This window comes from Gopherus evgoodei, chromosome 5, assembly GCF_007399415.2.
Source record: "Gopherus evgoodei ecotype Sinaloan lineage chromosome 5, rGopEvg1_v1.p, whole genome shotgun sequence".
Classification (NCBI taxonomy): domain Eukaryota; kingdom Metazoa; phylum Chordata; order Testudines; family Testudinidae; genus Gopherus; species Gopherus evgoodei.
This window is the reverse complement of record NC_044326.1, coordinates 126810756-126824212: the sequence shown is the minus strand read 5'-3', so window position 1 is coordinate 126824212 and position 13457 is coordinate 126810756. Positions and strand designations below refer to the sequence as shown.

Sequence of the window (13457 nt, the reverse complement as noted above, 5' to 3'; positions counted from 1 at the left end):
TTCTCCCACCAATTCCCTGGTGAGTACAGACTCAGTTCCCTTGAGCCTCAACAAGGAGAAAAATCAAACAGGTCTTAAAAGCAAAACTTTTAATAAAAAGAAAGAAAAAAGGTAAAAGTTATCTCTGCAATTTAGATGGTAAAAGTTGCAGGGTCTGTCAGCTTATAGAAACTGGAGAAAAAGCCTCCTCCAGCAGAAAAACAATTTAAAATACTTTCAGCCAAATACACATTAGAACTCTACCAGCCAGATACACGTTAAATTTCTACCAGCCAGATACACATTTGCAAATAAAGAAAAACAATCAAAAAGACTAAACTGCCTTTCTACCTTTTGTACTTACTAAATTTGAACAGAAGATTAGAGAGCCTGTAGGTACGTGTGGTTACTCTCAGATCCCAGAGAGAACAAAGCCAAACCCAAAAAACACAAACAAAGGCTTCCCTCCACTGAGATTTGAAAGTATCTTGTCTCCTGATTGGTCCCCTGGTCAGGTGTTTGGTTCCCTGTTTGTTAACCCTTTACAGGTAAAAGAGACATTAACCCTTAACTATCTGTTTATGACAGAGATACTCAGATGTTTGTGGTGATAAGGCCACATACGTACCTCACAGATAGATCAGAGAACAACATGGTTCTCTGTATAGGACACTGGACTGGGAACCAAGACACCTTGGTCCTATTCCTGTCTCTGCCATTGCGTGACCTTGGGCAAGCCATTTTATCTCTCTGCCCCTCACATCCTTAATCTGTTGAGTAGGGTGACCCGATGTCCTGATTTTATAGGGACAGTCCTGATATATGTGTCTTTTTCTTATATAGGCTCCTATTACCCCCCACTCCGTCCCGATTTTTCACACTTGCTGTCTGGTCACCCTACTGTTGAGACAGTAAGTTTTTGGAGGCAGGGAATGACTCACTATGTGTTTGTACAGTGCCTAGTACAGTAGAGCCCTGATCTTGGTATCCCAGTATTGTAAAACAAAGAATAAATAATAGTAGATAAAAAGGAATTTTAAAACTAAAGCTAACATTAATCCTCATGAATTTTAATATTGTTTAGAGGTCAAAGATGGCAGAGCAGTAGAATGTAAAATTCCAGCTACAGCTCAAAGATACAAAGTGAAGCTGAAAACAGACGACTCTCTCTATAAAGCATATCAGTTTTTACAATAAATTATAGTCAATGCAATAGCAGAGCAAAAGTACGGCCTACATGTAATCAAAAGATGAATGAATGGAGAATTTCACTGAGTGATTTACTGGCCACTTGCCATTCTTGAATGGCAGCAGATAAAAAAAAAATACTGTGATAAGTATAATATATCAGACCAAATTTATTTGCAATAAAAAGGTGATATTGACATGAAATTAAACTGCTTGATATTCTGGACCTGTGTGGCCCCACCTACTGGAGACAAATGAAATGCTACTTTTTATTAGATCTGACCTACTAGAAACCAATAACATATAAAAAACTTACTATAAAATAAAAGAGTGGGGCTATTGCATGAAATCTTTTTTCTGAGTTAGTTCAAGAAGTTGTCCTTAACTCTGGCAATAAAGATTGCAATTTCTCCCCGTCCCCCCATGCAGCAGCTCTAGAATTATTCTGATACTTAAAAAAACTACAGTCAAAATAATTTATATAGATTTATTAAAACCAAAAAATGAGAGGTGAAGTCAATGGGAGTTTTACGTACTCAGTACCTTAGTATTTGGCCTGATAGCACTGTCACAACAATACAATGCATGTCTTCTGTTACTTTGTATTGAGATAATGAATTAAAGAGCATTTTTACACACAAAACAGTCTCTTAAACGTGTTTTGAACTCTCTATTGTGAATTTATAAACAAAATAGATACTAACTAGTCTACTTTTGTGACTGAGTCAGCAAACATTAATAAATGTAAGCCTTACAATATCCATCTAATATGGGTAAGCGTTGTTATCCCCAGTTCACATGTGCAGAAATTGAGGCAGAGAAACATTCTTGGGATTTACTCAAGATCATACAACAAATCAATGAGTTAGGAATAGAAGGCAAAAGGCAGGAATCCTTTACCCCAGTTGTTTTGCTTTAACTACTGAATTACAGCAGAAGCAGCTCTGGGGGCAGCAGCAGGGGACAGTGTCAAGGATCTTGTTGCCCAAGGGCACAGAGCATGTGAGATAGTTTGGCAGTCAGGAAAGGAACATATGCACTAGGGATCTCTTTCTTATGCCTGGTAAACCTTGCCCTCTCCAAGTCCCAGCAGCATAGAGATACATTTCCTTCTTGTTAAGGGGTTTTTATTGTCCTCTTCCTTTGTGCTCTGAGCAGCAAATTCAGCCAACAAGAGGAAAGTACTTGCATGACTCATCTTCAAGGGGAGGGTAGAACAATAAATACCTTTTGTCCTCTTTAATGTCCCACAATAGTCTGTCTGGTGTTGATGTGCCTTCCTTGTTGGCCAGGCATGACACCTTCTGTTGGAGATCAGCACTTCACACTAGTTAATGTTTTTCTCCTATCAGGTGATTTACACAGTCACAAGAGGCTCACAATACAACCACTCAAGTATTATCTTACAATATAGGATACAGATTAATACATACAGCAACTCACAAGCATTCTGTAAAGTCTAACATTGCATATTCTTCTAATCCCAATAGCTATTGTAACAATACTGACACACAGGGGATCCAGACTGATTCCAGCTATGTATTTGTCAGTGTTCAGTTGAGACATGGGGTCCTTGGCATGAGGTGGCACCTGGGCTACTAGTGTCACAAGTTTTACGGAGAATTCCAGCTCTGTTTAATTTAGGGGCCAGAACTTCAGTGTGTGAAAATTAGCATAGCCCGATTAACTTCAATGGAGCTATGTAGATTTACTCAAGCCGAGGATCTAGCCGTTGGTTTTCAGAGTAGAAAGTCCTGCTTGTTTGCAAAATAGGTTTGCTGATTCGAGCTATGCTTAGCCTAAATGACAATTAATCCACAACATAAATGTGTTGTCATTAATCCATGACATAAATGTGCCTTATTCCCTCACAGACTACAGTGGGGACAAATAAAGCATAATGGTGGGACTAGTTTGAAAATGAACTATCACCACATGTTCAGGTTTATAACAGTTGGGTTTTTTTTTAAGACAAAGGCCATAGTGCAAGGAAAGCAGTTTCTTTATAAGTCAGCAATTTTTTTGTAGTTAACAGCCAGTTATTCTTTGATCAGAATGCAAGCTATTCACTAAGAGTGAACTTTAGCATAATTTATTGTAGGGCTTTGCCAGCAGCTCTGTAATTATTAGGACACTCTGAAATGATTAGGCATATTTTTCTCCCCTGAAGAAAAAGAAGATTCCAAGAGAAATTCAAAAGCAGAATTGATTTCTCTCCGCTTCAATACTGCTGATCTGTTCACTTAAAAGAAATATCAAGGCGTGTGTGGGGGTGAGAGGCAGGGAGACACCTCCAGGTACTAAAATAGCAGCTTGTGTTTGCATTTTCACCACCTTACTTATAGTGTACCTATCCTGTTAAATGTACACAGAGTGACTGGTCATGCTTGAGCATGTGATGTTCAGCAGAAAAAATAAAAGTCTATGGCCACCTAAAAATGTCATGGCTGTCGTCATGCTTTCGTTGACTGGAACTACATTGACAGTCAGACAGAACCAGTACTTCTTGTATCCTGAAAAACAAAGGTGTATGGTACTTGAGCTAAAGGAGAATCTCTGTTAGCTGCTAGCAGTATAGGGGCTATGGTTTGCACTTTAGCAGCTCTGATTTCATCATGTCAAGGGCAGTGGTACATACATTAGCCAGGTCATTACAATAGAAAAGGAACATGTTATTTCTTTGTGATGCATTATCGCAATTAATTGTTGTTTTCTGACGAATTTTTAAAAAATCTATAGATAATCAGAGGTTTTTTTCATCTAAAAAATATTAGTAGACTTCAGCCCCTATACTCCCACATTGCTAGCACTGGTGGAATTATATCACTAGAGGGAGAATTGCTAATTCTCCTCAGTCCTTTTTTCTCCCTCCAGCTCTCTAAATGCCCATTCCTAAAGCTCAGCCCCAGGGCTGTGCTGCCAGAAGCTTTGCATTTCTTAGGGAGCATCTCACCGTCTCCTGATTTTTTCCTGATAGGTTTTTCCTGCTAGCTCTGTGAGCACAGCGAGTTCTCGGTATATAACTAACAATTCTTGGGTTTGACCAAAGGGATGGGAATCAGGCAGCCCTGTAGCTAGGACATAGACATGGGGGAGCAGACTGCATGACAAGAGTGGCAGTTGTGCTTGCCTTCAGAAGTTCATGTATTTAGTGAAAAATGCAGACTCAGTCAGAAGCCTTTTAAAATGGCTTAAAATTTCTCTTATGAAATGAGAAAAGATAAGAGATATTTCTATATTTGTTCAGTTTAACAAATATTCAAGCATTCAAAAATTAAAAGATTCAGAAACATAAAAGTATAGATCTTAGCATGAAAGTGCTGTGTAATGTAAATACTGTTCATGAAACTAAAGTTGAAGTCTTCTTGGATACTGGCATCTGAATTCCTCCAAAGACATCCACGTTTAGTTTTGAAGTCAAATCACTTTCATATGACTGGAGAATTAGGTTTCTCTTTCTTTCATGGGTCACACTCATCCTTTGATGTGATAAAATTCTTTTCAAACATGAAAAGGAATTCTCACAAGCTGCAGCTGATGCCCCAAGCAACAGGAAACCATTGTAGAAATTTCAAAAACACATGGGGAAGCTGCCTTCATTTCCAGGGAAGCAGCTAGACCTTCTTCAGGGGTAGGGATATCTCAGTGGTTTGAGCATTAGCCTGCTTAAACCCAGGGTTGTGCGTTCAATCCTTGAGGGACAATTTAGGGATGTAGAGCAAAAATCCATCTAGGGTTTAGTCCTTCTTTGAGCAGGGGGCTAGACTAGATGATCTCCTGAGGTACCTTCCAACTCTAATATTCTATGATTTTTCAATTTCTCTTATCTATCAGTAGTTTAAATACAGCAATTTCAGCTTTCATTGTCTCCATATCTAATCCAAGCAAATCAATCAAAACTCACAGTAATTCCAATTTCAAGAAGTCTAGAGATCTGGCAGAATAGATTGTTGACAAGCTTTTGTGTTACTCAGAAAATCTCCTTTGCAATTCATTACTGGTTTCATCAAACAATTAATGATAAATCTGGGACCTCTGGTGCTCATTTGCACTTTGGAATCCTGGTAACTGCTCAGTCAGTAACTATGTAATCTTGAAATTTTAGGGGCAATACCTTTGCTCTTTTGGTGACACCTCTTAATGTTGATGCTTCATCACATACATCTTTCAAACCAGAGTGCTTGGATGAAATCTCCAACAAAAAAATCTTCAAGCATCTCTCTCTCTCTCTTTTTTCCCCCCTTGATTTTCTTCACAGCCAACAGTAATCAATTCAACACCATTAGAAAGGTGCATTAATTCCTTTTGAAGTTAATTGTTCAGAGGAGCAAAATCTTTCAAAATTATTCTCATAACCTCAGCTAAGAACAAGAATTTTTTTGATTATTATTTAACTTCCAACAGCAGATAAGTCTCCGTATCCATTCACAAAGTTTGACAGAATACGCCTCCAAAGTATTGAGGATTATTTCCAAGGTTTTCAGGTGACCAGTCCATCTTGTTTCTATGAGTCTTTGCAGGTGCTGGCCTTGGTACAGCACACTCACTTCATGTCTGTGAAAAAAAAATGTGTAGACTTACAATCTGAGAATATATCTGCCACTGCTGAGCTCTTTTCACACACATATGTAACCACCAGATGTAATAGGTGACTCAAGCAGTGTGTGTAAGGTATTTGCTTGTTTAATTTCCACTGCAAAAGAAAAGAGAGTTTTCTTTTCAGTTTCAAGTTGTTTGTGTTTTCTCCTTAACTTTAATGGTCTACCATTATATTTTCTGGCCTGTACTATGCTAGGTACTTGGAACTAATCTCCTCTGGTTAGTGAGGTGGCCCTTCTCTGGTGATTTTTTTCACCATTTTGTAGTGAAGTGGAGCTGAATGTTGCAGAACAAATTATGAGCACAATTTTATATACACAAATGCATAAATTCCTAACCACAGTTTGTGTACATATCTCATAACAATAATCAGGTTCAGAATATTACATGCTTTCATAAGGGATCTAACTTGACATATATTTATACACAGTAATATTGTATACAACCAGTTGATTGAATAGCATATTCTTTTGGGTTCACACCCCCTGTTCTCTCTTAGGGATGTCTGGACCCTGATTGTCACAGAAATGTAGAGATGAGGGGAAAAAAAATCCCTCCCTCTCTCAAAATCCTGCAGCTTCTCTTTTCCTTGTTGCAATCTAGTCAGCCATTGCATTCAAGTGGACTAAGCAGTTTTCATGTTTGATTAAACTTTTGCCTTGAGAAAGTGCATTTTTCCAATTGCAAAATCCAGATTTGGTAAAACAACCAAAGTAGCTCCCATTTCATCAGCATTGCAGGGTGTGTACATGACCAACAAGGAAAACAAATGGCCTTGTCAGGTCCCTCCTCAGCTACAGGGCTGGAGTCAGGAGACCTGGGCTCTGTTATGGGCTCAGACACAGATTCACTGTTTGTCCTTGAGCATGTCACTTAATAATGTCTCTGGGTTGTAGTTTCCCCACCTGTAAATTGGAAATAATGCTACCTTACTTACCTTCATAATGCGCTTTGATGTGTACAAATGAAAAGCTCTCTATATAGACACAAAGTGTTTATGATTCATTCATTCATTCATTATGGTTAATCATTATTTTTATTATTATCCCAAAAGCTGCAGTTATCCTTAATCTATTCCTTTCCTCTGTTCTCTCTCCTGCTGTATTTCTCTTTTCTTCAAGGAAGAACGCTACAGCAAAGAAAAGTCAGGCCTGGTGGAGGTTAGAGTAATACAAAGTTTATGGTAAAACTGTCTCTCTGCTAAGTGAATTATGGTATACAAACGTTGGTGGCTTTTCCTGTCTCTTGATTGCAGCAGGAAATATATATGTGCTAGCCCTCTACTGGCATGTTTTTCCTTTGTGCTCTTTGCTTAAGAAACGCTGCCTCGGGTAAGAATTGTGTGGCTATTATACTACTCTGGGTAATGACAATTAAAAATTCTTAGCAGGGTTTAAACAGTGTTTAGTTAAAAGTTGAGTGAATTACCCAGCTAAAGTAAAATGTATTAAGGAAATACCTTTGCTTCTGTCTTTAACAATGGCAAAGTAGCCTAAAGGCTTGTTCTTAAAAGAAAAAAATAAACAAAGTTACTGTTCAAGCTAAGGCTGAATTGTTGGCAGTTATTTTTCAAGAGAGAGAAGCCCCTTCTAGACTTTTAGCAGGGAATTTACAATTCGTGTTCTAAATTAGAAACCTGGTCTTATTTTGCTGGTCTTAGCAAACTGTAGCTCTGTTGTGGCTATTTAAACTTTTCTTGCCTGCATCCAATACCTGCTGAGAGAAGGGATCCCAGAGGAACCATTTTAACTGAGAAGTAACATTATGTTGTCCGCAATGATAAAATATGAGATAAGGGAAGCCCCTTTTTAAAAAACGCTTGCGGTTGCTAAAATTGTTTATCGTCTAATTGGTTCCTTTGTTGGTTTTTATGGGCTGAGGGGAAGGATGAAAAACTCGTGTAAAGAAGAGAGACACGGGTAGGTATAGTGCTGGGGATTTCTTTGAAACGGGCTAGATTTTTAAGATGTCTGTGTGGTTTATTATTATTATTATTAAAGTGATCTCTTTCTCTGCCCCTTTTCACTTCTGCTGTTGAAAGCAAAATACCTGACCCTGGAAAAAGGAAATGAAACCTTATGGGGAAAGTGTCTCTTTTCTGGGCTTTCCTTTTTGATGTGTCCCCAGTACCAGAGGCACATACGTGTGCCCCAAGCATTGTGCGCCAGCCGTATGCAGTTTATACTGCTATTATCTCATCCACCTTGTCTCTGTATAATCCTAGTCAGTTACACCTGGGAGAGGAAGCGAGTGACAGGCAAACTGGGTTCCCTTTTCAGTTGCTCATTATGCTCCAAGTTTATGGGACTCCAGGGGAACACCTACTCTTCTCATCTTGGTATGCATCTGGATTTCCCCTCACATGCTATAGTTTCATGATATTCATCTCTGGCTTCTTACACCAAACGGTCCCATATCTGCCCTCTCTCCCTCGCATTTGTTCTTTCCCTACAGAGAAGGTTTGCAGCTGCTGACTGGATTTTGAGCAGAATTAGTTAACGGGGCGGAGCAGGGGAGGGCGGAGGAAGGCAAGGACCGGCCTTGGTTTCTGACCATTTTTTTCGCTTGGCTTTCAGTCGCCAGCAGTGATCCAGGAAGCAGCGGGAGGGGCTCTCATTTAGAGCAGGGGTTCCAGCGATCATGGAGGACCTCATCTTTGCTGCAGCCAAGGTCATGTCCGTCTGGCTCACTGTGGTGTTTACACTGATAGTGTTGCCATCGGTGTTCGGAGCGTCGCTGGGGATTTCTGAACTCTACATGAGAATTTTAGTAAAAACCCTGGAGGTAAGTTGTTGGCCCTTACAACTTAATACAAGGGAGGGGGGCGACGGGGACATGCTTTTGTTTTTTGGTGGTGATAACGGTGTTTCTAGTAAAAGTTTCTAGTCTGCAGCTCTAATTCTGTTGTGATTTCTGCATAAACACTATTATCCTTGCATGATTCAATTTCTCCAACTCAAGAGGGTGTGTTCTCTGGATGAGCAGTCTAGCCATCTGCCAAAGGCTGGCTAGTCAAGGCTAGAAAACACTGAGTTCCTGGAAATGCTTTAGGATCCTAAATCAGGACTAACTTTGCTCTGGGTGACATTAAATTTGTCAGCCTTTCTATTGGTCCAATAAATGACCTGATGCTGCGTACAGGAGATCATCCACATGAAGTATAGACAGACAGTGGAGGGATAAACACTTGCTTTAAAAGAAACGATCATGAAACTCCATAAATTGAGAATAATTTCATGCCAGTCTGAACCAAAAATCAGTTTCCTTGCTAAAATGTTCTGCTGTGTGCTCATCCACACTTGTTGTTGCATAATACTAATCTGTGAATGTAAAACCCCAAACAGCCAGTGACTATTCTAAAATCCCACGTATTAACACCTTGGTAGCCCTGTCATGCGATAACATTCTAGGCTGAAATTCAATCTCTGAATGGAGAAGAGCAGGAACATAATGTACCCTGCACTGTGCAGTGCAGTAGCGTTCTGCCTTCCTCTCCTTTTTAATGACTCTAACAATGATCATCTGTGCCAAGCTGCTTATGAGCTGTAGTTTAGGGGACCAGCTATGCTCAGTCCTGCTGACTTTTATGCCTGTATTTTCTAAATAACCTTCTGTTGAATAGCATTGAAATTAACTTATTTTGTGGGAATATCACATACAGTGGAGTATAAACAATGATAGCACAGGCCAAGCAGGAAGGCTGGGCATGTGTGTGCTACATCCCATCATCTTCTCAGTGGGGAAGGCTTGTGAGCTGATCTCCTTCTTTTCCCCTGCCATTTCCCTCCTCTACGAAAATCTGTTTCTCCAGGAGAGTGCTGGTTAGGGGTAGGTTGAAGATGGAATGTATGTGAAGTTCTAGAGGAGCAAAGAGAAAGGAGGAGCTAATGTTGTACCCATCTCTTTAAAAAAGCATTAACCAGGATGACCTGGGTAACTGTAAACTGTTTAGCTCGACACTGGTCCTGGGTGAAATTGTGGAATGGCATACTGGGAAGCAACCAGTAAATCATGCTGCCTGTGTTCATCTCAGTCAACATGAGTTTTATAGAAAATGGATCTTGTTAAACTTGGTGGTGGTCTATGAGGTTACCAATTTGGTTGAGATAATGTATTCAGATGCCTTATGGAAGCAGGACTTGGTATCACATAACATTCTGAATTTTTTTTTAAAGTGCTATGCCAAAAAGTAAAATGGCTTTTTAAAAACTGGCTGATAGATCTTAGAGTAACTTTAAATAAATGAGTGAGCCAAAAGAGTTAGTTCTAGTGTGTGTGGGGGGAGATACCCCAGGGACCTGTTCTTGGCCCAACTCCATTCATTGTTTTTGTTGAGATGACAGATTGATCTGCCATTTAATGCTCCACCAGTTGTACAGGGCAATCTGGATATCTTGGTAAACTGGCCTTACTTGAGTAATTAAAATTTCATCTATTATCACCTTGCAGCTTTAGCCTTTTTAGATGCTAAGAATGTTCATTGTGCTGATAGAATGAGGGATGGTTGCTTGGAAATAAGTGACCAAGAAGTCACTTAAAAAAAAAAAAAAGGGGGTACTAAGGGGAGGGTGTGACGGATAACCAGCTGAACATGGGCTGGTGATGCTGTGCCAGGTATGAGCAAAGGCTGTCCTTGTATGCATAAACAGGGGAATACTGAATAAAACTAGGGAGAAGGGGCGGCTCCAGGAACCAGCATGCCAAGCGCATGCTTGGGGCAGCAAGCCATGGGGGGGGGGCGCTTTGCCAGTTGCAGTGAGGGCGGCAGGCAGGTTGCCTTCAGCGGCATGCCTGGGGAGGGTCCCCTGATCCCACGGCTTTGACGGACCTCCTGCAGGTGTGTTGCCGAATCCATGAGACTGGGGACCTCCCGCAGGCAAGCTGCCGAAGGCAGCCTGCCTGCCGTGCTTGGGGCAGCAAAATACCTAGAGCTGCCCCTGCTAGGGATACATTACCGTTGTATATGGCACTAGTGAAATTATTACTGGAATACACTAGTTCTAGTGTCATCCTAAAAAGGATATTGACAAATTAGCTGAGGCTCAGAAAAGAGCTGTAAGATCATTTTTATAGCTCTTTTCTGAGCCTCATTTGGAAAACCTGACTTGGAGTGAGAGACTAAGCAGCTCTTGGATAAATAAATAGATGGTTTGGAGGTGACTTGATCATGGACAGCTTCAACAGAGTTAGTCCGCTCTTAGCAGACAAAAGCATGACATCATCCAGTGGCTAGAAGCTGAAGTTAAAAGAACTCCAACTAGAAATAATTCTTAAACCTTTAACAGTGAGTGTAATAATCATTAGAACAACTTGCCTAGCGATGTGGTTGTGACGGGTTGGATCACAGAACCCCCCGGTACAGCTCTTGTTCCAGCTTAGCTGGTAGCTAGGGAATTCTTCATGATGGCTCTCCTCTCTCCCTTGTTCTCTTCCACCCCTTTATATATCTTTTGCATAAGGCAGGAATCTTTTTGTCCCTCTGAGTTCCCACCCCCTCTTCTCAATGGAAAAACACCAGGTTAAAGATGGATGCCAGTTCAGGTGACATGATCACATGTCACTGCAAGACTTCATTACCCACTTGCCAGCACACACGTATAGGGGAAGACTTAAAGGTAAAATACAACCATTTGCAGACAAATGTCCTAGTTAATGGGAGTCATCAAGATTCCAAACCACCATTAATAGCCCACACTTTGCATAATTACAATAGGCCCTCAGAGTTATATTTATATTTTTAGTTTCAGATACAAGAATGATACATTTATACAAATAGGATGACCACACTCAGTAGATTATAAGCTTTGTAATGATACCTCACAAGAGACCTTTTGCATGAAGCATATTCCAGTTATATTATATTCTTATTAAATTTTTATAAAACCATATAGACTGCACAACGTCACAGTGGTCATTTTTGTTTTTGTCATGTAATATTTTAAATATTAAGTGAGTTCTCAACCAGAAGCTATGGTTTTGATGCAGGAAGCACTTCATGAAATTCTAAGGCCTGTGCCATGCAGGACTAGATCACAATGTTCCCTTCTGGCCTTTAAATTCTAGGTGAATTATACCTGTTCCTCTCTCAGAAACCCAGCAAGGTACAAACAACGAAAATACGTTCTATACTGGAGTAAGAGGAAGTGGAGGTTGTATAAACTAACTGGTCTAAACATATGAATCTTTATGTGGCTAGCAAAACTGCTGAATGAATGCATCTTGCTTCCCTAGTCATGGTTTTAGTGAATATCATATGTTCGCGTCCGTCTGTCCAAAGTCTGTTCAAAAAACAAAACAAAACTGCTGTTTCCTCAGCATTAAAATGTTTTGTGAACTCCTGTCAGTTTTGCCAAATGGTTTCAGTGGAAACAATCGCTGCCCTTCAGAAGAAAACAAAATGGAATATTTTGGTATGTTCAAAACCCAGCATTTTGAATGCTTGGTTTAAAGCAACTTATTGTTTTAAAATTTCATTTAGTATTGTTGAAAATATTTAAATAGTCAAAGTCAAAACAAAAATTTATCATTTGACCAGAAGTGTGTGTATGTGAGAATTGCCAGCAAACCAAAACTCTGTTATTCATACAGCTCTGCTGGACAGCAGCAGCAAATGCCTTTAACTACTTGGTTTTTATCATTGCACGGCTCTCTAGCAGAGAGAGGTAGGAATTCAGAGCTATGTAGGATTACTCTGTTCAACAAATTCCTTCCTTTTTTGTGCCTCAAAAAGCATATTTCAATCTGATTTAATCTAGACTCTACTGTGGTGCAGCAGATCTTGTGTAGGAAAAGGTGACTGTGGAGCTCTCAGATCAGGCTATTTTAGAGCAATTTTTGAGGAATGAACTGTACCCTTTGAGAAGGACAGACAAGCACATCTTAGCTGTAGATGTTACCTTGTTTACTTTACAGTACACTTCAATTTTTATCTGCCGTGAAGATCACTGCCTCTCTTGCAAAGCATTGCTGTACATTGTGATGTTGCAACTTTGCAAACACTACAGATGCATGTCTCAATATCCTGTGTTTTTAGGGTTGTTATTGATTTCTGCTATGTTCAGACCTATTTGATTCTGCCTTTAATATGGACTTAGCTGTGTCTAAAGTAGTGCAGAAATAACATTAAATTTATAAGGAATGATTCCAAATGAGAAGCTGCCTGCTCCTTCTAAACTCTAAATTGGTGACTTTATAGATTCCTATCTTTTCTCATGCAAAATGGGTAGGGATCAAAACTTTTCTCTGATCACTAGTCTTAGACCAGGGATCGGCAACCTTTCAGAAGCAGTGTGCTGAGTCTTCATTTATTCACTCTAATTTAAAGTTTCACATGCTAGTAATACATTCTAATGTTTTTAGAAGGTCTCTTTCTATAAGTCTAGAACATATAACTAAACTATTGTATGTAAAGTAAATAAGGTTTTTAAAATGTTTAAGAAGCTTCATTTAAAATTAAATTAAAATGCAGAGCCCCCTGGACCAGTGGCCAGGACCCGGGCAGTGTGAGTGCCACTGAAAATCAGCTCGTACTGCCTTTGGCACACGTGCCATAGGTTGCCTACCCCTGTCTTAAACAATTGGCGGGAAAAAACACAAGATATTTACCAATGTGTCTAGCCTGGACCAGTAATGAAAGATGGAACCTTACATCATGCATGCAATTTATTGTAATTTTGCCATTTACTTGAAAA

At 39.7% G+C, this 13457-nt stretch overlaps 1 protein-coding gene across 2 annotated transcripts in view; it reads left to right on the top strand.

The window, feature by feature from the left end:
* The first annotated feature begins 7028 nt into the window (after window positions 1-7028).
* The window catches only part of GPAT3 (glycerol-3-phosphate acyltransferase 3), a 30530-nt gene continuing 24101 nt past the window's right edge, over window positions 7029-13457 (top strand). Inside the window, exons 1-2 of one of the 2 annotated variants that reach the window (XM_030564985.1) lie at window positions 7029-7097; window positions 8343-8550. In XM_030564985.1, the coding sequence (XP_030420845.1) occupies window positions 8407-8550 (144 nt within the window). In that variant the 5' untranslated portion in view covers window positions 7029-7097; window positions 8343-8406. Of the gene's footprint in view, window positions 7098-7622; window positions 7686-8342; window positions 8551-13457 lie in introns of those variants that run through there. The other variant, XM_030564986.1, reaches the window with a different exon arrangement.